Source organism: Citrus sinensis, chromosome 3, assembly GCF_022201045.2.
Source record: "Citrus sinensis cultivar Valencia sweet orange chromosome 3, DVS_A1.0, whole genome shotgun sequence".
In the NCBI taxonomy this organism is placed as follows: Eukaryota; Viridiplantae; Streptophyta; class Magnoliopsida; order Sapindales; family Rutaceae; genus Citrus; species Citrus sinensis.
Genome location: NC_068558.1, coordinates 23,815,308 through 23,838,899, shown reverse-complemented (window position 1 = coordinate 23,838,899; position 23,592 = coordinate 23,815,308). Strand labels below are relative to the sequence as shown.

Below are 23,592 nucleotides of genomic sequence, written 5' to 3'. Positions count from 1 at the left end.
TGCCAGGCTAAAGTTTGTTCAATTAGTAATTCGTTCGGCTTTGAACTTGGCTTCAAGTATTTCTGCTACAGGTCCAGGCATGTTGAGAACAAACTTTTGATGAATTGTGTCTGTGGGTTTTAGGAAAAAAAAAGTATAGTCTTTCTTGCTCCATGCAGTACTCTTTAAGTTATCGGACATCACAACACTTGTTTCGGAAGAATTGTTTTTCTGTCAGTTGTACTTCTCTTAGTCTGTAACCCATGAAATCTAGTGTAAGATTATCAAGGACAGTAACACAAGGATCATTTTGACTCAGCATATGTTCTCTTTGAGCTAGTGTTAGAATTTTGGACCATCATCTTCTTAATGATCCAATAAAGCCTGCTATTAATCTCTGCATGGCAGCTCATCTGGATAGTTGTGGTGCTCTTTGGCATTCTCCTTCTTACCAAGCCATCATTTGTTCAATGTAAGGAAATCTATCCTTAAGCTTGATACTATCAATATCCAAAAAGTTTTGTCCATAGGAGCATGTGAGATTTGCACTCATGTTTCCCATTCTTAGTCTTATTCATCTTGCATGCCCTCTGGCTGTTCTTACTAAGGCTGTCTTTCTTCAGGGTCTGCTGATGAAGCTACTCCTGAATATTGGCCTGTTTCAAATGCAAATGGCTGGGTGAATCTCCTCCTTGTGTCCACATGTGTTGGATTAGCAAGGAAATATGGTCTTCCTTATATTATGATTGGTCTTATGGAGGAATGGGAGGATTCGATTGTTCAGCTAAATAAACTATCTGAATCTTTAATTTCCCATCATGTAGCTACAACTAGCCATGGTTTTACTGGTGGCATTTCATAGCTTCTCTAGAATGCTTTGAGGGTGTTACCATTGGAGCTTTCATCCTATACATGAGCTGGTTTGAAAGGCTTATCATTTGTTTAAGAAATTTCCTTTTGTTGTTTTTATAGTACTCCTGGAAGTATCGCAAAGTCCTCATTCTTTCTTCATCATTATCTGCTCATGTTCTTGCAAACATTGTTATTCTTCGGGGTTGTTCATGCTTTTCTAACAATTGCTTGCTCGTAAATATCTAAGCTTTTCGGGTTTTCTTGATCTGCTTTTGTAACTCCTGCATTTGGACTGCAAGTTATTGTTGCTGAGCAATAATTTCTTCCAATGCTTTATTTTGTTCTAAAGCATTGATTTTGCTCCAATTAATAGCCTTTTCTATGTGTCTGAATTCTGTCGGATCTGTCTTCTAGATTATCCATTTGACTACAGTATAATCATCAGATACTCTTCTAAGAAAGTCTTCTCCAATTTCTAGAACATTGATTACACCAATAAATTTGGTTGAACATGATCTTCGCAACATGTGAAAGCAAGACATCAGATGCCTTCCTTCAATCTTGCATCTTTCACATGGATACACTGGCCTAGTTTCCTTAGGAAACGAAATTGAGATTGTGTCATCTTTTAGCATATCTACCTTTTAACTTCATGGACTCGTAAGGGCTTGTTGTTCTGCTCATATTCATTTATCCATTGTAGTGGAAAGCTCAATTGGTTTTGTTTGAAGGTTTTAGATTGAATGATTCTTCCTTCTCCAATAGCAAATTTAGTGATAGAAAGGTTGTTATGGCTCGTGGAAAACATGTGGGTTTGGACTTTGTAGGTCATGGTATGGTGTACTGCACAAGCTTATTCATCCGGCTTCATGGATAGTTCATTTATTTGGATTAAAATTTTTATGGTTTCTGGAAGAGTTGGTTTGTGTAGGTCTAGGGTGAAGTTTGGTTCTACCTGGACAACTATATACCTCTGGTTGAGTCCCACTTCAACTGCTGAGGTCAAAGCCTTTTCAAAAGTTTGCCATCTTATATCAAGAATGGCGAGAAAACAAGTGACATTTTTGCCCCTAAGAAATAAAGGTTGGATTCCAAGTCTGATTACACCTAAATGCAATCTCTTATATCTTTCATTCCTATATCTCTTGATATCTTGTAGGGAGAGAATAGGAAGATAGGTTTCTTTAGAGCTGGAAGAAATAGACTGTACGGCAACTTCAGAGGACTTATACACAGACTTGAGTTTTGGTTGATGAAAAGGAACAACAGACTTTATGGAAGAAATCAGGGTATTAACATCATAGAATTTGTAAGGATTTAGAGGATCTAATCTAAAAGGTTGGATGGCTTTTTGGTTTGTTTCTTCTTGGGTTTCAAAGTGGATATTTACAATAGGAGAATTATTTTTAGAGAAGAAGAAGTATAAGCCTCCATACAAGAGGTTTGTACCTTAGACTTGGTTATATTATGGTTGTCCATAGTCCTCGACCACCTTAACACCAGGTCTTAATATCCAGCAGGATATACAGTGGACTTCTTTTGCTAGTTATAATCTCAAAACAAACACGGCTCTCCTTGGCCTAATAACAAGGTGCCACACCTCTCAAAGAAATATTTTCTATGTATCTCTTGACCAAATAACCTAGTTTTGATAATACAAGCTTTCTAATCTTCTATAATGTTTCTGATGTGCAAGATCTGTTTTAATGGCAACCACAAAGCATACATTATTATAAAAGGGTTTTGGAAACTCCTTTTGGAAGTACTGGCTCTGATACCAAAATAAAGAAAAGAAAATATAGAGGATGATTTTATTACACAAAAGAGAGTACAAGATTTCACCTAATGACTCCTTACTACAACTCAAAACTCCAAGACTTGATGATCCAACACACTATTAAGGAGTCATTTTTATAGGCACCAAGGGAATTTTCTTTTACTATTTACACCATTACATCTTATCATAAAGGAATCTACTATACAACACTCAATTCATTCATGATATGTGTACATTTATAAAAAAAAATGTAATTGATAGTTATATTTAATTTATGCACACATGTCATACATATATTAAGTGTGTGTTAATGTGTAGTATATTAGAAGTACTCTAAAATCTCTTGTTGTTCGGGCATGTCTATTTTGACCCCATCTTTCTTAAATGGTTGGATATTGTACATGGTACAAACTGCAATAGTAAAACAGTCCATTGTACGAAGGAATTCTAGAACACATTAAAAATAATACAACCAATCAAAACATCTATGACATACGTATTTAAATTTAATATAACAATGTGGTAGTTTTTTTTTAAATAAATATACATATATCATAATATGATTTATTTATTATATAACTGATATAATATATCTAAATCTTCTAGAATTTCTCCGCAGGTACCTCAACATGCTCATAGTCAAAGAGAAAATTAAGAACCAACTGCTGCAATCGGCCACGTTCGAGTTCAAAGGAATATAGGTTGTTTTGTTATTATTAGTGGACTCTTGACTCATTCTCTTTTGGAACATGCTGAAAATGTTGTGAGGCATGGGGGTGGGCAAAAAAACCTACACTAGAGAAAACCGAACCGAACCGATCCAAACCATACCGTTCGAACCTGTTTTAATTTTAAAAAATAACTGAAATATATGGTTTGTAAAAAAAATCGAAATGCAGGTTCTGTATTCGGTTTACTCAGTTGAACCGAAAAACCGAACAAAAAAAGTGGATTATTCTTAGAATTTTATTTAAATAGACACGTGTTAAATTTTAATTGGTTGCATAAGATAACTAAAATAGACATACACACACACGATTATGGGTATATATATATATATATGTTATAATTTCATAAATTAGTGATAAAATGTGTTTTGAATACTTTGTATTTATTGTTAATATTTGTAATGAAATTATGATAAATTAATTGTTGAAAAAAATTATTACATTCATAAGGCTTAATGGGCTAAAAATTTAGAAATTCAAAATAGGCCCAATAGGCCCAAAACCGAACCGATCCGCAAAGATCCGTTTATGTTCGGTTTTTATTGAGTTCGGTTCTTATTTGGTTCTTTTTATAAAATAACCGATTTAAATCGGTTCTGCTTAATTTTGATCCGAACCGAACCGGACCGGACCATGCCCACCCCTAGTGAGGCATATAAGTTGGCTCCACCTTTTACAAAATGTGATATTTATTATCCTTATTTCCAAATATATTTTATTAATATTTCTTATAAATTACATAAAATTAAAATTAAAATTACAAAATATCAAATAAAAAGAGAAATTTTATTATTTTTTAATTTTGATCTATTTCTTATTCTTATTTTATTTATTCTGATCTATTTCTTATTCTTATTTTATTTATTCTAATCTTTTTAATTTTTATTTAAAATAAAATGATATAAAATAAAAATAAAAAATTTTCAAAATTATTTCAACCTTAAATTCATATTTGCTTTTCAAATAAATTGCTACAAGCACATTTTTCAAACATTTTTTTCTAATAAGAAGTGTATATTTTTTATTGTCAAGAGCAAATACTAGCAAATGACCAATTTACCCTAATGTTTAAGTTTTTTGCATGTGTATTATGAAAATAATAGAATAGTAAGTGATAAATAGTAATTTCACTATAGATGATACTATTTACACTCTAAAAAATAAAAATTGCTTTCAATAGTCTATTACTAATTTTAAAAAATTAAGTGTTTCTTTATACACTTTTTAAAATTCCAAAAAGATGCTTAATCAAATTGTTTAAATTAATTAACTTTATTTACATCGAATACCAATAAAGCTATTCAATACACCTAGTTTTAAGAAATTTAAAAAAAAAATTACAACAATATAAGTAAGTCAAGTTGTAAACAAATTATTTAACAAAAATACGGTTATCAACTTTTTTTTTTGTTTATTTAGCTTGAATATTGGATTTTTCACCAAAAATAACTAGCAATGAGAATAATAATAATAAGATATATTTCATAAATAATGAGAGCATTTATTTATGAAAAAATAAATATTGATTAAGATGTTAGAAATAAAAGTTTTAAGGTTTAAAGTATAAGAATTACATACATTGAATAATGAGTTTGCTGTATGGGTGTTCAAAGTAATTATGTAATATTGACTTATAATAAGTTATCCTTAATACTAATTCATGTGATAGGTATTTTGTAATAAAAATTTTATTAAAATTAGAGTATTTTAGAGTAATTTTTAAAGTGTAAATAGCTCCACCAAATTAAAAAATTCTTTAAAAAAAGGTTAATTTATATATGTTTCCAAAATTTACTCCCCCCCCCCCCCCGGGGGGCCCCTTTTTCTTTCTCATCGTTTTCTAAATTTTTAGTTTTAATTTTGTTTTCCAACCTTCATCGAAACGACGTCGGGTGGATAAAATTTCAAGCTAAGAATTGGTTGGTTTTATTGTTTATTTATTAGTCACTCTCAAGTTCTTCATCAAGTCTCACCCAAATTTGTAATTCAGGGTTTGGGAATCAGAATCAGCATCGAAATGACTTCGCGAGGAGCGAACGCAGTGATAGCGAGGGCAATGAGAATGGAAACGAAGTTGAGATCGGCGTTAGAAGCGACCGTACTAGAAATCGACGACGTGTCGCACAAGCACGCCGGCCACGCCGCCGTGAAGGATTCGAATTCCGGGGAAACTCATTTCGACTTGAAGATCGTGTCGCCGAAATTCGAAGGGAAGAACCTCGTCAACCGCCACAGAATGGTCTATCAGGTTTTATCCGATGAACTCAACTCCGGATTGCACGCCCTCTCTATCGTCGCAAAAACCCCTCAAGAAGCTGCCCTCAAGTAGTTTTTTTTAATTTATTAATTTTATTTTTAAAATTTTAGCTATTTATAAGTAGTGATTATTTAGCTGAACTTGAAAATTGGGCTTTTATTATCAGCTTTTACGTTTGCATAATTGGTTATTTGTTGTCTTAATTTAAGTGATTAGCTGTTTGTTACTTGTCAGATAGCTTCAATGAAATTGGGGAAATGAGCTTATTCTGTTATCATTATTTTAAAAAAAATAAAAAAAATCAGACACTTTCTTTCACACTGTTATCGACTATAAGCTTTGATTGGTTGTTTCCATTTAATTTAAGTATCATTCTTTTTTTTTTTTTCAATCACGGATCTCGTGAGGAAGTTTTGGCTTTTATTTTAGTTTTTGTGGCTAAAATTATGCAATATCCATGAAGCACATGAGTGTTTTGTAAAATTGCAGTTTGGGAACTGCTTGTTGTCTTCCTATTGATATATTTATTTGTACTCTTTGAAATCATAGTGGCAAGTGTATTTTTAGTCTGATAATTATTTTCCAGTAGTTGGGATTATTCAGATGGTATTTTAGCCTAGGTTGTTGGCGTGAATTTCTTTAATGGCAATGCATTATGTAGTAAGCACAAGTGATTTGATTCAAATTGGAGGCTAATTAAGCACAAGATGAAGGTGATTTTCCTCTTTCATTCCAGGGGAAGAATAATAAAACAGCAGAGCAAGACAAATGTGTAAATGACTTTGCTTCTATTCTGTGGGAAATTGTACGTAATGGTGGCCTATGGTTTACTGTTAGTAATCACATGTACATGAGCTGAATGGCAGAGATTGCTTCTTATGACTAATGCTTAATTGTTTGGCTGAGGTTATATATTCAAGATGTATTTTTGTTGTTCTTCATACTACACTTACAAATGTTTATTCTAAGTGAACATAACCTTCAATTCATGTGGATTGAGAGAGGGTATAGTCCGAGGCCATTTTGTTCAAAATTGCGAGCAATCAATCATGTCTCTACATTGGTTGAAATTTCCCTCTCCCTCTTTATGTGCCTCAACTTGAATCAAATCCCATCTTGCTATTGATGATGTTTTTGGCCTTTGTTTTATTACTCGGCTTCACCTTGTTTTTCCTTCTAAGTCATTAACAATACATGTGTATGATGATAATTTTTTTTCGAAAATCAATTTGTTTGGGAGACCTGTTTTATCATGATAGATTGATTTGATCTGCTTGTGTTATTGATGTGCCAAACATCACTTTGATTCTGAAATAAGTCAGAGTATATTCGGTTATGGAAATAAGTTTCTCGGTTGCTTTTGTTATACGAGTCTTGCTAAAATTCATTTATATAACTTAGACCCTAATTCAGTTTCTCAACCATTGGATTTCACTCCAATGCATGAAATTGGCTGGTTGTAAGTTACGTTTGACGTAACTTAGGGATTGCCTTGTTATATAATTAAATGGCTTATTGATAATGCATTTGGCAGCAAAAAGCATGGTTCCATCATGATGGGTGCACGAACTCTGATTTGGCATATTCACTTTCTTTCTCCATACTTCTGTTGGTATTTGACACTTGTTACAGTCGTGCAACTTCCAGATGACTTTTGAAGATCTGAGTGGTCATTACTTGTGGGTTACTTGAGTATTCGATTTGGAATTATATAATTCAGGAGTTGTGATTCATGAATACTTTTTTGAGTTTATCCACAGATGTTTAGATCCAGAATAAGCTTTTGAAGGAATAAATCTTTTTATACCACTTGAAAACTTTTTAACAATCACGAATGCCTGCCTGCTTCATGGAGCAGGCAACTAATGATTTTCCAATTTTACAGCATGCCGATTCCTGGAGATGGCTTCTGACTCCACCAACATTGCCAAAGCCTAAATCTGACAAACAGATGGGTAAATAATGCCTGCATCTTCTCACTGATATTGTCTCTGTCATCGCCTTTGTTTATTGACAATAAACTGAACTTTGGCAGGAATTTTTTTTTTTTTTTCAATCGAAGAATGTTATGCAGATCTGCTTCCATCTCAATGTCTTATTTTTCTCTGCAAGTGTATCATATATGTTAGTTTCTAGTTTCAGATATAGCTAGATTTGGCCCCCGGCTTATATTCACAGGCTTATGCTTGTCGAATCATGGAATAGATGTAATCTCGTGCCCTAATCAAATCATCATTCATATGTTGTCACGATGATGGCCTTCCCATTCATGTGCATATGCTCCCAAGATAATTTAAGTAGTGGCATTTAAGAAAGAATTTACAGTTTTACAGACATGTATATGTTGAAATTAATTATTAATATCCTCAAGAACTTGTCGTCACTGACAGAAATTGTCCTCCTCCTCCTCCTCCTCCTCCTCCACCTCCCCAAATCAGTTGGTGCAATGATGAGATTTGAATGCAGAAAAGGTGGAAGAAATGACTGGCACTCTGGCAGGCAGCGGATTATATAAAAATAAAGGATTAATTTCGAATTATTCTCTCATAAATTGACTATCTTTGAACCACTAGGCTTTATCTTAGTGGTTAGAACTCATACCTCACAATTGTGAGGTCATGGGTTCTAGCTCCTGCAACAAATTGTGGGGGTTTATTTTCCTTTTTCAATTTGAGTGAAGGCAGTTTTCTCCATTTAGAAATGTGAGTGGACATCCCTCGAATTTTAGAGAGGGTGTAAAAATTTGGGCTGTATTATATAAGATTTATAAATTAGTCCCAACAATTATCTTATTATAAATATCAGTGTACTAATCTCATGTAATCTGATGTAATTTGAGCAATAGTCTCATGTAATTAAAAAAAAATTGACTATCTTTTAATTACTTCTCTTATTTTTTAAAATATTAATTTACCTCCTATTTTTATTAAGAAAATCAAAAAAAATATCAACTAATTCTTATTTTTCTCTTTATTTTTTTTTTAACAAAAAAGAGGTTACTTGCTATTCAATTCTGAAAATTAAGAGGATAATTAAAATATAAGGACTAATTTAAAATTTATAAAAATAAAAACTATGGTAAGATTGAAGCATTCAGTTGGAATTTCCCGCCAGAATATAACAACAATAACTAATAACAAACAAAAAGAAAGAGGGTAAGTTGATGAGGTGTCGCGTGACCTGAGAGGAATATAAATACATACAAAACAAAATAAATACCCCGCCTAATTTTAGCTTTATTTTTTAACGGTTTTTTTATTTTTAAAAATTTTTTTTTCTCATTTCCTTTGAATCAGTTCCGCCACATAAAACTACAAATAGACAGAGAGAGTTGCGACCCTCCTCCTGTTTCCATCTGATTATCAATTTCAGATTTTTTTCTTAATTTTTATTTTCATTTTTTATTTTTCATTTCAAATTGGAAGCTTGGGCATCGGCGGCTAAGATGAACGGCAACGGCAAGGCCTCCGTTTCCAAAGAGCTCGATGCCAAGCATTCCAAGGTCTGATTCAATCGTAGTCTTTGCTGAATTTTTTTTTTCTTTTTTAATTGTTTTAGATATTTGCTGTGAACCCAAATGCAATTTCCATTGATTAATTAAGAATAAATCTTTGCAATTGATTTTGGTTTTGCTGAAACCCCATAACTCATATATGGCATGAAAAGTCCTTTTGATTGCAAGTGCTGCTTGTACAACCATATGAAAAATTGCAATATTCGGGAAACACCTCAAAATATTTTAAAAGGGGCTTGAAAAATAAGCTTAAATTTTTGCATTATGCAGTTAACTAAAAGTTATGCAAATGTATATTGGTTTGATGATTCATCCAATATTTAGATACCCTATAGCATTTGCTATGATATCAGCCATTATCGGTCTATAAATATTGCAAGATGAGATAGAAACTGGACAATATTTGATACCCCGTGTGCCGTTGAACTGTGGCTTTCCGCACATATTCTTAACTTGGTTATAACTACCTATTAAAGGGGAAAAGGGAACATAAGGGGGAGTACTAAGAGGAGTTAAGCTATACTAATCCTTGTTTGGTCACTGTTTTATGCAGATTTTAGAGGGACTTCTTAAGCTACCAGAAAACAGGGAATGTGCGGATTGTGGGAGCAAGTATGCATTTCAGAAACCCTCTTCTGATATTTCCAATAATATTACAGTTTCTCCGTTGCTAATCTGTATTATCTTTGGGGGTACTTAATTTCTGATGTTTATGTTATGATGGATTTGCAGACTTTTGTTGTCTCTTATACATAGTATAGTCTTAAACAAGTTAGTATTTCTCTGAAACATAAGACTGGGGGTGAACATCTGAGAAATGTTTAATTGCTTTCCGGTCAATATCTTGTATCAATTCAGCTAATAACGTTTAATTGTTGGATCTGCAATGTTGTTTTGTCACTCTTTGTTTGGGATTACAATTGCCCTGTTAACTAAGTCTATTCACCTTGATGCTAAATATCACATCTCAGCTGTTCTGACTCTGTTATGTATATGTGGTAGTACAAGAGGAGCCCTAGTGAGAAAAAGGAAAATACTTGTACAGAGCACTGCTCAAAATTTCTCACTCCACGTTATACCAAGATCGTTAGATCCAAAGTTATTTTTGTTGGCATGAAAATATCATTTTCTTACCTATCTCTTAATTAACACTGTGCTCTTCATTTTTACAGTGCAAGTATACACTTACAGTTGGAAGTTTTGGTTTGAGTTTTAAATTTGTTGTTCTGAGCAGTTAGATACTCGGTTAAAAGAAGAAATAATCTGATATTGTAGTGTTTTATCATAGAAATGTATTCATTTCAGGGCACCACGGTGGGCAAGTGTGAACCTCGGAATATTTATATGCATGCAGTGTTCAGGAATCCATCGGAGTCTTGGAGTGCATATTTCAAAGGTATACCGTGTGTACTGGTGTTTATTTTATTTTTGCATAGCATCAAATTTAGTAAATACTTCTAGCATTGCCTTCAATTATCATCTTGAGAACATTGTCATCAAACTTTTATTAGTTTCATTGGATTAAACTGAACATGATAGAAACATTAGGTTCATATCCACTATGTGTAGGAGTAAGCTCTGCACAGACTTGATTCTTGGTTATCGAAAATGGAGTTCCTATATAATTAGTTTTGACTTCCAACTTTTTGGCCACTTTCCTGAAATATTGTCTATCGTTGATCCATGATGAGATGGATTTAAAATATTCATTGCACTTCACAATCTATTATGTATTCAATTTTTCCAGCTCCCTGCTGTTTTCAGCAAAGTACAGGCTGTATGCCAATATCTTTGTACTTTAGGCTGTAAAACTTTACTTTGTTGTAACCGGAAAAAGGATTTCAAACAATGAACTAAACACATAAGAATACTTGTTTATCAAAAGTTCCTCTGTCAGCCCTGTTTCTTATTTGCTTATGTAACTCTTGGTCCTCTTCGCATGATTTGCTTCATTCAGCAAATGTAAATTAGGTACAAAAAAAATGGAGTTGTGGGTTTTATATGTTTTTTTAATTCAATATACTCACAAAATTTTTCCATTTGTTCCTTGATATGCCACCAGTTTGAGTTACAACTCCATTGGGTTCAATACTCTCTTTCCTGTTATCACTAATACTGATTTTGTGATTTTGGAAATAGGTCCGGTCTACTACTTTGGATACGTGGCTCCCAGAGCAGGTTGCTTTTATGCAGTGTAAGAATATTTTGCTAGTGATTTAATGTGAGTGAAAATACAAAGAACTTATTACACAACATGATCAAACTCCTCTGATCCATACAAGAGTATATTTTAAGAAATGGCAGATTCTCCAGAATAAATGCAGCAAACCATATCAGTTATCTGCCAATATATGCATGGTTTCATGCATCTAACGACTAATAGTTATCTACATAGGAGATCATATTTTAAAGAATTGCATAGATACTGTTGGATTGGTTTTTACCTTCTGATCCAAGAAAGATGCTTGCTATTTGAAAATTTTGACTGAACATTGCCTACTCGTATTTGAAAGTATTTCTTTAAGTGTGTTGGCCATTTAACGAGTTGTTGCATGGTAATCTTATTTTCAAATTGCTCATTTGTTGATAGCTATGGGTAATGAGAAGTCGAACAAGTTCTGGGAAGCAGAACTGCCACCAAATTTTGACAGGAGTAGGATCGAGAAATTTATCCGTACCAAGTAAATTATCTACCATATGAACTTGAAGATAGGATTGGGTATGATCATCTTCTTCTGATTGATATTTTGTGGGTTAATTTATAGGTATGAGGAGAGAAAATGGGTTCAAAAGGGAGCAACACAACCAACTACAAAAGCCGTTCAAATCAACAACAACGTTAGCAAGTTTCTAGAAGGTCTCAAAAGAGGTATTCCAAGAAAAACAAGGACACTCTCTCTCGAGGAAGAAATTCTTACAAAACATATTGCTCAAATAGCTCCTCCTCCAACAGTTGGAAGGTCTCGTGGGGTAATGACAATGGTTCTGCTTGCCAATAGTTTATATTTTTTCACTAATGAAGCAATTGCTGGATGTTTCATCATGGTATGTGAAGAAACTTCTTTACATCGTTGTCACAAGTCAGTCGAGGACAAAGTGCTAGGAAGCTGCTCATCATGATTGGATATTCCCTCAATGTATTGCTTATATGTTTTGTATCCTTTTATGAACATTGCTGCTTTGTTAACTTGATGAACATTCTCTATGCAGGGTTCTCTTGATATGAATGAGAAGGCTGCTGCTCCAATTCCACCCAGGGTTCCACCATCGGTGGCAGAAGTACAAGTACCCACCAACAATAAAAATGGGACTACTGACCTTTACACTTTGCTTTATGTCAACAATGTGCAACAAGAACATACTATTGCACCTCCTTCGCGTTGGGCAACTTTTGACTGTAAGACACAAACTTCATACTACACATGCTTCATTTGATTTTTTTTTTTTAAATGAAAACAGGAGAACATTGCCGTTATCCAATTCAAGTTCCATAAAATTTGCATGGTAGTTTATACTGATAAAATGAAAAATCACCTTGAATGTAAGTAGTGACAATGGCATTCTTGTCCAAATCACCATTAGCTCGGACCATGGTATCGGATTCTTTTAATTATTGACTAAAATATGGGTTCAATCTTCTTATACGATACAATATTCAGCTTCGGAGTTAAAATTCTGAACTTTAGGCACCATTTAATTAGGTAACTGGCCATAAAGGGTACGGCATTTTTCATGATATGTGGTGTTTCTGAATTTCAAATGGAATCTGACCTTGCAGGAACAATTGAATGGATACATTCATTCAACAAGAAGTTGGAATAGAAGTCACGATTTCACAGATTGAAGTGGACTGCAAGTACAAATCAACAAAGATTGGTGACATTTTTCATATCCTTAAACATCATGGAAAGCTCTTGAATCAGTGAAATTTTGGTCTAAGAGTTCTTGATTTTGAAGTATAAAGCAAAGGAGAAATCCCCAATCCCCACCATGGAACAATATTTAAGAAAAAAACATTTTTCTTTTACTTTTATACATTTCTATCATACAAGATCATCATTCTTTGTTGAGCACATCAGTCATATATATAGCTTGCACTGTTGAGTAAAATTTAAATTTTATTTTTGGGTGCCTGCATGGATTTATTGTTGAAGCAGAGTGCTTGCATATATTCCTGTTGGTTTTTTTTTTTTCTTTTCTGTTGGGTTTAGACATAAATGATGAATACACACTTCAAAATTATGAATTTGGTTTCCATTTAACATAAATATCATTGGAAGGCCATTTGCTCAACATGGTATTAAAGTCAAGTTTTTAAAATCATTTTTATTTCTTCTTCATTTAAATTATAAAACGACCATTTTGAGCAAGTTGGATTTTGCTTAGATCCAAGTACCAAGTCCCTACTAATATTTCTTACTCCTGGAATGAATTTAGACATTTTATTTTAAAATATCAAGTGATTTGGGTTGAATCTTCTAACAAGAAGTAAAGCAGTTCTGTTTTTAAATACATAACGAAAGATCTTTACAAGTTTGAGCTCAAACCATGACCAGGTTGTAATCATGTATGGTAAATGACTTTGGTCTAATCCATAAAATTTAGAAGTACATAATAAACTTGATGAAGGGATAATATATGTACAAATGAGTTGGTTCTTTGTCTATAATATGAAAAAATTAACTTGATATCATATCAAGTGATGCCAGATAAATCAGTCATAAATTTCTTACCAGAGAAATAAGTTATCAGACTTTGAGTTATAGCTAAATCAACATCTTAGGTAATTTGACACCCAATACCCATTTGAAATGTAACATCACTTATCACATTATTGTATCATTTACGTGAAACAATCAAATGAGTATCACATTTAGCAACATTACTATTAAGGTAATAATTTTTAAAAGATAAAGAGTTGAACAAAATACTCACGCTTTTGAATTTGATGGATGTCACTTTCAAGATAGCCAGCCATTAAAACCACAAAAACGGCTTTCCCATTCCATTCCAATATGATTTTCCTTTTTTGGTACCTCTAATCGAACTACTCCCAAAATTTATAAGCCCATGCCAATGCATATAGCATAGGAAATATTATTTTTGCATTTTAATACTTTATATTCATAATAGAAAATTAAAAATCCACTTTACTCAACCTCTTCTCTGCTAAAATGTTGTTGTTCCCTACTTTATCACTATAAAAAAGGAAAAAATAAAAAGATAAAAATTTTGTCCTCTTTTATAATTTAAGAGCGCTTTGTTTTTACTTTTGGTTTTATATTTTTTAATGTTGATCTTCAACATAAATGACACCCATTTGGAACGAACTATCGCTCATTAGATTATTTTATCATTTAACGTGATTTAACAAATGAATAACATAATAAAACATTACTAATCGAGATTTTAAGAAATTTTATAAAGATCAATTTCTTTCAAAATAGTCAGCTATAAAACCACAAAAAGTGTTTTTCCCATTCCATCTGCTTTCTTCTTTATATGTAAGTTGCTTTTTGGTGCCACTTGGTGCCAAATTTAGTAATATTGTACCTTTACGATAATTGTTATTAGTTGTACTGTAAAAATAATTAGTTGTGGAAAAAAATAAGTTAAATATTTAGTAAAATTCATTTTTTTAAAATACCATGAGTTTTAAAAGTATTCGTGTGTGTTTTGGTAAATCTTATTGTTAAACTACATTAAGAATATATATAATTGAATTGTACATAATGTCAATAAAATTTATTAGCACATTTATAAATATGTATAGAAAATATTTTTTTATATTTTGAATATATAATAATTGATAACTAAAATAAATATCTTATATTATTAATTTTATTTTTTATTTTGTTATCTCAATATAACTAGTAGTAATAATAATATCTTGAAGTTAATGAATTTATTTCTAAATTAATAAAGATAAATTTAGATTTTTATAATATATATGAGAATGTATATGAAATTATATTATATATAAAACTGATGCTCAAAATCAAATTTTAAAAACTACTCATTCACTGCTTTTTTTTATTTTGCAACAGAATGGGTAACTTTATCAAAAGTGATTTCTAAAATTTCTTACTAAATATCAAGATTAAATTCAACTTTTCAAAATTAGTTTTAAACCTCCCAAAAGTAATTTCAAACGAGCCTTAATTGCCTCCTATAATCGAATTTCTAAAAAAATTAATGATATAGTTGCAAATAATTGTAGAAACTCTTCTGTACAAATTGAGTTATAAGCCTATGAACTATAAATTGATTAGTTGTATAAAAATATTACACTTTTACTTTTCAATTAAGTTAAAAATTTGAATCTTGAGAAATTGGAAAACGTGTGAACAAAGTCCAAATATAATTTTAACTTATTATTATTATTATTTTTAAAGATTGTAACTGAGATGATTAGACAAATAAAGAAGCTATAAAAGCCACTTGGCGGCTTCACTAGGAGGTGTTTGAGTTTAAATCTCCAGTAGATAGCCCAAATCAAACCGTACCCATCGCAAGTACTAGGGCCTAAACTCTCCAATTGATCACCAACCCAGCAATGCATGTGCACATAAAATGAAGAATGCATACTTGATTTAAAAATAATGATACCCATTGCTATGCTTTATTGATTTATACATAAATAATTATGATCATATCAAAATAAATTAATTAATTAAGATGATGACCAAGACCAAATACAAGTTGTACCTAACCTTTTTCCTCTTGTTTATAATGCCAAATTCATAGGGATTCTCTCCTTTTTTATTCATTTTTTTAAAATTTGTGCTTTGCTTTGGCACCATTCTTCCCATCTCTTTTTATTTAAAATTTCTTAAGTGCCGACCAAGCACCAACTGAACAATGTGTTTTCAATTCATAGATTATAATGCAACGACTAATTAAAAATAAAAAATAAAAACTGAAAAGGACCAAACATAAATCCAATAAAATTTGGACGCTTATGCATAGCTCTTTAAAGAAGTCACTTGTAGGTAGCTCCCTTACTTTCCTTTTGGTACGGGCTCCATCATAGAATCTATTCCTTTAATTCCACTATAAAATTGCACTATCAAACTAGCTATCATTGCAAATCACTGATTAGTTTTTAAATATCCAACTCTTTGTAGACTATAAAGTGAAGTCTACATAGTTCATATCTTATCAACAAAAGTTTGAGTAAAAAGAGTTGTTTTTTTTTCTTAATTACATTACAATTAATATACAATTATTTCCAATCGAATTATGCTAAATCTTTTTTCGTTAGCTCCATTATAAAACAATCTAAATATTTACATTCAGGATGGACTAAATCTACTTGTATATTTTTTAAAAAAAAACCTCGAACTCTAAACTTAAAAAATAAGACAACGGGTGTTAGTGACTCGATGAAAAAATACTTTTGCCAGAATAAATTTTAATTAAGAGTACATTTCTCATCACACTGGTTATTTAATTTTTAGGACACCTCATCATAGGGCTCTAGATAAATTTGTATATTGTATTAATATATGTCTTTTTTTTTTTTACTAATTTCTAAGAAGATGCTGAATTTTTTTTTTGAATACTGTTATACAGGACTGTAGGTATTACAATTAATATTTACAAACAGATTCTACAATTGGGACCTTCTTCGTGGTGTATACTCCTCTGAAGCGCTGCCCAAATTCTTCAAACTCTCTCAAATATTCGAGGGTTGTCCACTCTACTCACATTTTCGTGAGGAATAGACTGGCTCCACTCAATTATTTGATAATTGAGGAATGATTGTAACTAAACCCCATAAATACTTTTATGGAGGCTCGAACCCTTACACTTATTATTCTAAGTGCAAGAGTTCTCCCACTGGACGAAAGGCCCATTGATGAAGATGCTGAATTGAGTGAATGTTTGTTGATTTGTCCAGTTTTAATGGGCTTGACCCATTTGCCTCCAAAGGTAGAAGCAAATTCACAATAAGTCAATAATGCTGCTATTATTAATATCTACTTGAGATGACACCTCAACTTTTTTTTTTTGGTTAATTTTTCTTCCACTTTCCTTCTTCCTCTCCTCGATTCTTTTAGATATAATTTCATTCCCTTAACTTTTAGCTTTCATGCTTTCCGTTAAAGAATACCAAGTATTAACTCATTCATGGTTAGTCTCAAGATGAAAGCAAACCCAAGTTATTTTTATTAGGTAAACTTGAATTCATCCCCAAATATACTGATAATCTTTAATTTACCCTATTAAAAATATGAATATTTTCATTTATCTCCTTATTTGTTCAGAAGATGATAGCAAATGGAGATAGGGTTGGCAATGGGACAGGATGGGATATGATTTATCAATCTCAGTCATGTCCCGTATATGCAAATGGAATGAAAAAATGATCCAGTTCCGTCCTTATATTTTTTTTGGGACAAAAATATATCCCAATCTCATCCCAAAAGCGCAAGATCCCATCCCAATTGGTAAAATTTTCATTTTTAATCGGCAATGAGACGGGATGGGACATAATTTGTCAATCCCACTCTCGTCCTGCATATGTAATTGAAATAAAAAAATATCTCACTCACATCCCTAAATTTTTTTATGGGACAAAAATATGTCCTAATTACGTCCCAAATGGAATGGGATCCCGCAGAATCTCATCCCATCAAAAAAAATTGTCATCCCTAAATGGAGAGTGCATTGATGACCTTTTCTTCTTCTTTATGTTCTTCACCATAAATAGGAGTAAATTGAAGTTTTCATATTATTTTAAAGGTCAATTGAAGAATATTATTTTATTTGGAGGCTAAATTAAAATAATGACTAAAATAAAAAAAATAAAATCACGACACTTGAATCTGACATCCCAATAAAATGATAAAAACCTCTAAAATTTGTTATAAATAATAAAAAAAAATAATAATAATTCTCACATTATGAAATTAGAGAAGTTAAAAAATAATACGTTGTGAAATAATTGAAATTGAGATTAAATATTTCTCAACCTCATTAAGACTGGTTTGAGGAAAATTGATCCTTAAATCTATGGACTTTATTTTCCTGGAAAAGTAAATAAAATTTTGCAGTGAGGTGATCAAACATACGTTGGATTGATATTTAGAAAAATATCAATCAATCATACATGTAGTTATCAATCATAACAAAATCAAAGGTGTCTTTATAATTAATCAATTAATCAATTAACAAGACAAAGTCATGTGCACACACTTTGATTGGTACACATAATTCATTGGGAGGGAAAGTTCATTTTGATTTCTTAATAGCATTGTCCGCATCTCATGTTTTATTGAGATGAAGACCGAAGCTTTTGCTCATTTGATTCCCTCTAAATGAACTTCAAAATTAAATTAAGGTCAAGTTGTAACTAATCCTCTTTTACATTATCTTTTGTTTATTTTTTTATGTTATCCTTTAATTTTTATTAGGGTTTCATGGACACAAATTTCCAAAACCCACCGTGGTCGCCCCTTCACACTATAATAAACATAACATATAGCAAACTTTTCGAAAATGCTAACAATTAACAAAACAATGTGTTTGAATTACAAGACAAGGATGTATAAAGAATGTATATAAGTAAAATATACACTAGGGAATGGAAGTTTCCATAGCAATAATTGATTTGAAAAATGAACCATCGTTGTTTAAATAAAAGAATATTATTTTTTAAAAAAAATGGAAGAATATCAACAGAAGTGTCATAATTTTTTTATGCACCTAATCCCTTCGCTGAGTTGAATTGAATTTGTTCTTTAATTAAATAAGTTTCTTGGCTTAAAATTCTACAAGCAACACCACGATCTGTCGTCCTAAGTGGGAAATTTATTAGTCAAAAGAAGAAGAATAAAGATTCACTAATGAGAACAAAATCAGTATATAAAATAAATAAGTGGGTTTATTTTAAGAATAAGACTGACCACATAAGGGAGATTTTGATGTTCTGTTTTGGATCCAAGACTTTGAAACAAAAGCATTGTACTTTCTCATAATTATTTACTACAGAGACAATCAATTAGCTGCTAATTAAAGTAGAAAATTAAAACAACAAGACATAAGGCGAAAAAAAATGTAAAAGATTGTTATTAGATTTTTTTTCCCTTTTCCTCCAAATATCTAATAACATGATAAAAATTAAACAGTATTAATGGAAATAAAATAATAAATCAGATGATTGATTGTTTCTATCTTAATTATTGATTAAGATAGATTGATTGTTGATCAATATAAAAATTCACCGACTCAATCTTTACTAATCAATCATTATTCTTGAATTACGTTAATTATATTATTTTATTTTTATACTTTTAAGTACTTGTATCAAATTGAGACTTGTGATCATGAATTAAAAAGAATGAAATTTATCTTTTTTTTTAATACAATAATTCTCAAAAGTTGTTCACGGTTTTGCTGCAAATTCATCGATACAACCTCTCAACTCTAGCCTTAAATATGTCCTTATCAACAAAAATTAAAAACTTATTGAAGAAATGACACTAGATGTAAAAGTGTTTTGGTATGATTGAAATTATACGGGGGGTGGAAAAATGCAACTAGCTTGGCTTAGCAGCAAAGCATGAACCGTCCATCAAATGATCACAAACACCGAGCATGCTTAGTGCTGGAAATGGAGACCGTGCCCTACTGATTGGGACCAATAAAAATGACACTTGACTGATTGGATCGGAGAAGTTTCAAAATTTCAATGTGACATTTCCTGAATAAGCAACCGAGTGTTAAAAAAAACTTTCCGGGAAAATAAAAAAAGAAAAGATGAGCAAAAAAGGGCAAGGGCAAGGCGCCGACTGGTGGCACCCCACCATTATCACCGCCACTTTGGCTACTAGCCAGTGGCAGCAACATTTTCTGTTTCTGCTGCCAGAAAACATGCATACACTAGCTTAATTTGCATGTAGTATTATAGCTCTAGGCTTAGCTTGGCTTCTACCCTATGAAACTGACTTCTCTTTGTGTCCGTATCTACGTGCTCTCTGGATTTTTTTTTTCTTTTGATTTCGTGATTGATTAATTGATTTAACCCTTTTCTTTTTGTTCGTGATACTGTACATGTACTGTGTACTCGTAATCTTTCATGGTGTTTGAAAATAAAATAAAATAATGCATGTGTTGTATTAGACATTAGGTGTGTGATGCAGAATGAAAATTTTGTAATATTTGTATAGAGATTACCCATTTCTCCTTATTGAAATACACACACACACATATATATACATATACATACATACATACATATATATATATATATATATATATATATATATATATATATATATATATATATATATATATATATATATATATATATATATATAATATAATTCATACAGTTTTCATAATAGAGATAACTTCCTAACATAAAATATTTAAAGAAAAAGAAGAGTAAATGAGTCATTTACTTAATATTTTATGTTGAAAATATAAAATATATATTTATTAAAAGAAAATATATTTAAAAATAACAAAAAATATAAGAAAAATATTATTATTATTATTATTAATTTTTTATTCTCACCAAAACTTATATTTTTTTACTTTTATTATTTAAATTTTTATTGAAATTTTTTAATATAATTTATTTAATTAATAATAAAAGTAAGAAAAAAATATATTTAAAATAAAGACAATACTATAAAATTATGTTGTCAGATGGGTTGTTAACTATTGTAAAAATATTAAGAGATAAGTGTTATATATTAATTTCAATAGAAAAAACAGGCCATCTTCCTATTTATAACACTAAATTCAAATTGGAATGTTACAGCTGTGTTGGTTTTTTTTTTAAATTTTGCTAATAAAATTAGGATGTTAAACAATTATATTATTTCAGTGGCTAAAATAAATTTAAAACATAATTCTTCTACAATAACTTAAGAAGAAAATTCAAAGACCGTGAAAATACCTTCACTTGATCCCGTGGAGCAACGAATGGTTTATTGGTAAATGCCTTCGGAAAGCGAACGTGGGGGAAAGGGGAAGGGGCCCCTGGCAGAGTCCGAGAGAAATGCTGTGCCTCACTGGCTTGAGTTTGTCTTTTAAACCCTAGAACAAGCAAAATGATTCGACTCTGATTTTGAATGACAAAAGACTTGTGACTTTGACAGAAAGGACAATCACAGCATGCTGCTGCGAGAATTTCTCGTACTTAAAATTTGCTTTTATTTTTTTATGTTTTTGAAGACTCGGGGTCGTTCGTTAATACTTAATCAATAGGGTTTTAATTGTATGAATTATGATAGCTTAAAAGCTTGTTTATAACATCAACTAACATTAATTGTAGTAAGTTTGAACCAACTTGAGATGTTAATTCTCATATCATATAAGAGAAAATTATTTGACCCAAAAGTTTAATTTGATAAGTAAGTAAGAATCTTAGCTTAGCAATAGTAATTAAGATTAGTCTAAACATTTCTAATGAAGGTAAAAATTAATTAACCATGTGATAAATAAAGTTCGTGGCTGCTAGCTGTGTTGCAAGTCCCTGTTCTTATTGCAAGTTGATATGATATGATAACAAGAGTACAGTGGTCAAATAATACATGAATGCTAGTGCCGGCCACACTATCCCCCTTATCATCAAACACGCCTAACTCCTATAACCTAAGAATTCATTGTAGGGATGATTCAAGAAAGAGACATGGGTTATTTTTTTTGCATGGTAGAAGCTTGTAGACGATATATATTAGCTGTAAGTAATAATTAATCTCAATAAACGTTCAAACAAAAATGAATAAATGTCATTTTCTGGATTCCTGATTTGCTCGCAACTTTCTACATACAATGGTGAGGCCGATCTTTTTTTTTAATAAGCCATTGTATTGACTATTGAGCAACAGAAGCTTGGTAGCATAGCGTAGCTGTTTCCTGGGGTCAGACAAACGACAAATAATAATAAATAATGGCCATAAATAAATAAATAAATAAATAAAATAAAATATTCTCTTGCTTAAATTTTGGGAAAAAGAGCTTCACCAAACGCTGCCATTATTTCCGTTTCTTTTGAGTATCGGCCTTGCTTGAGGATATGGTTAAAATAAAACAATAATAGTTTTGCACTTGTCACTTTAAGCGTTTAATCTCCCTTTCTATTCTTCTGACGATTAAGTAAATTATTTCTTTCTATAAACGTGTTTATTTTTCTTTAAAAAATTGGTTTATGGTATTTGTTGGAAATTATTTATCTCACGTCCAAAATTTACTTATTTGACTAAAAACTATTTAGTATATTTCTATTTAATTTTATAAATTAGCCAAAATATAGTTTTAAAAAAGTTAAACTATGACCATGATTATCCTAGAAGAAGATGCTTTTTTTTCAGAGTAAATATGCTAACTTAAATAATTAGATAATTTTCTAAGATATTGTTATAAGATTTAAGGATGATAATTTAAGTTAGCATATCGCATTGTAGTCATATCAAATGAAAATTTAACACTTGTACCTGATAGATTTAAAAAATGCATGTAATTGGTGAAGAAGGTTTTAGCCTAATAGATGTAATAGGAAATTTTTGTTTTGTTTAAACCTATTTTGACTATAAAAGGCTTAAAAAGACAAATCAAAAGCTATGTGCCAGTTTAATAATACTATATCGCCTTTGCTATGGAAATAATCAGTTACGAAGAAAATTAGTTAAATGTCTGTAAAATTTACTTTTAGAAATATTATAAGTTTTAAAAGCAGTCATATATGTTTAGTAAATGTTACAATTAAATTACCGTAAGAATATTAATGACTGAAATTAATATAATATTGAATAAAATTTATTTACACATTTGTAAATATGTATATATAAAATAATTTTTATTTTGTATATATAATAACTGAAAATAAATATTTTTATATTATTAATTTTTTATTTTATTTCTCTCAATATAATTGATAATGATTATAATCTCCTTAAAATTAATGATCTTATTTTGTAATTAATGAGGATAATTTTAAAATTTTATAATATATGCAAGGACTATATTAAGTATAAAATTAATTCTTAAAATTAAAATTTAAAAAGCATAGATATCTACTTTTCGGAATCTACTATGAAGTGATTTTACTAAAAATATATTTTTTTAAAATTATAAAATATTAAAATTAACTTTTAATTTTTTAAAAAATTAATTTTAAATCTTCAAAAAAGAAATCTCAAACGGCCGTTGATATATATATATTTTTTTCCAAAAGGCACTATTCTAAAATCTTAAATCAGCTTTTCAATTACAAATGATGAGGACAAGCGCCGCGGAGGATAACACAGCGGCGTTAGTGCAAAATAGTGAAGTCACTCACTCACTCACTCACTTAATGTACCTTCATTTATTTATTTAATAAAAGTAATCTGTAATAGAATAAAATCAAAAACCATTTTAAATGTGATTTTATTTAGCGTACATTAATCTGTACAAACTTATCTCTCCAACACTTTCAAGATCATTATAACCATTATTGTAGCATCAGACGGTCAAGATTTCATCAGAC

General features: G+C 30.8%; 1 protein-coding gene and 1 long non-coding RNA gene across 3 annotated transcripts; both read left to right on the top strand.

The window, feature by feature from the left end:
* Nucleotides 1-5,155: 5,155 nt before the first annotated feature.
* Nucleotides 5,156-8,477, top strand: LOC127901449 (uncharacterized). Its single transcript, XR_008053597.1, has 2 exons — nt 5,156-7,548; nt 7,984-8,477. It is a non-coding gene; the product is annotated as an uncharacterized LOC127901449 (long non-coding RNA).
* Nucleotides 8,478-8,675: 198 nt separating this feature from the next.
* LOC102607418 (probable ADP-ribosylation factor GTPase-activating protein AGD15) lies at nt 8,676-13,241 on the top strand. 2 transcript variants are annotated; one of them, XM_052436420.1, is made up of 9 exons: nt 8,676-9,095; nt 9,661-9,719; nt 9,840-9,878; nt 10,413-10,503; nt 11,247-11,301; nt 11,698-11,788; nt 11,873-12,077; nt 12,318-12,504; nt 12,886-13,241. In XM_052436420.1, coding segments are annotated over exons 1-9 (786 nt in total). In that variant the 5' UTR covers nt 8,676-9,038; the 3' UTR covers nt 12,888-13,241. The 2 variants fall into 2 exon arrangements, with proteins under 2 accessions (XP_052292380.1, XP_006493411.2); XM_006493348.4 differs by lacking the exon at nt 9,840-9,878 and having other exon boundaries at nt 8,683-9,095.
* The last annotated feature ends 10,351 nt before the right edge of the window (nt 13,242-23,592 follow it).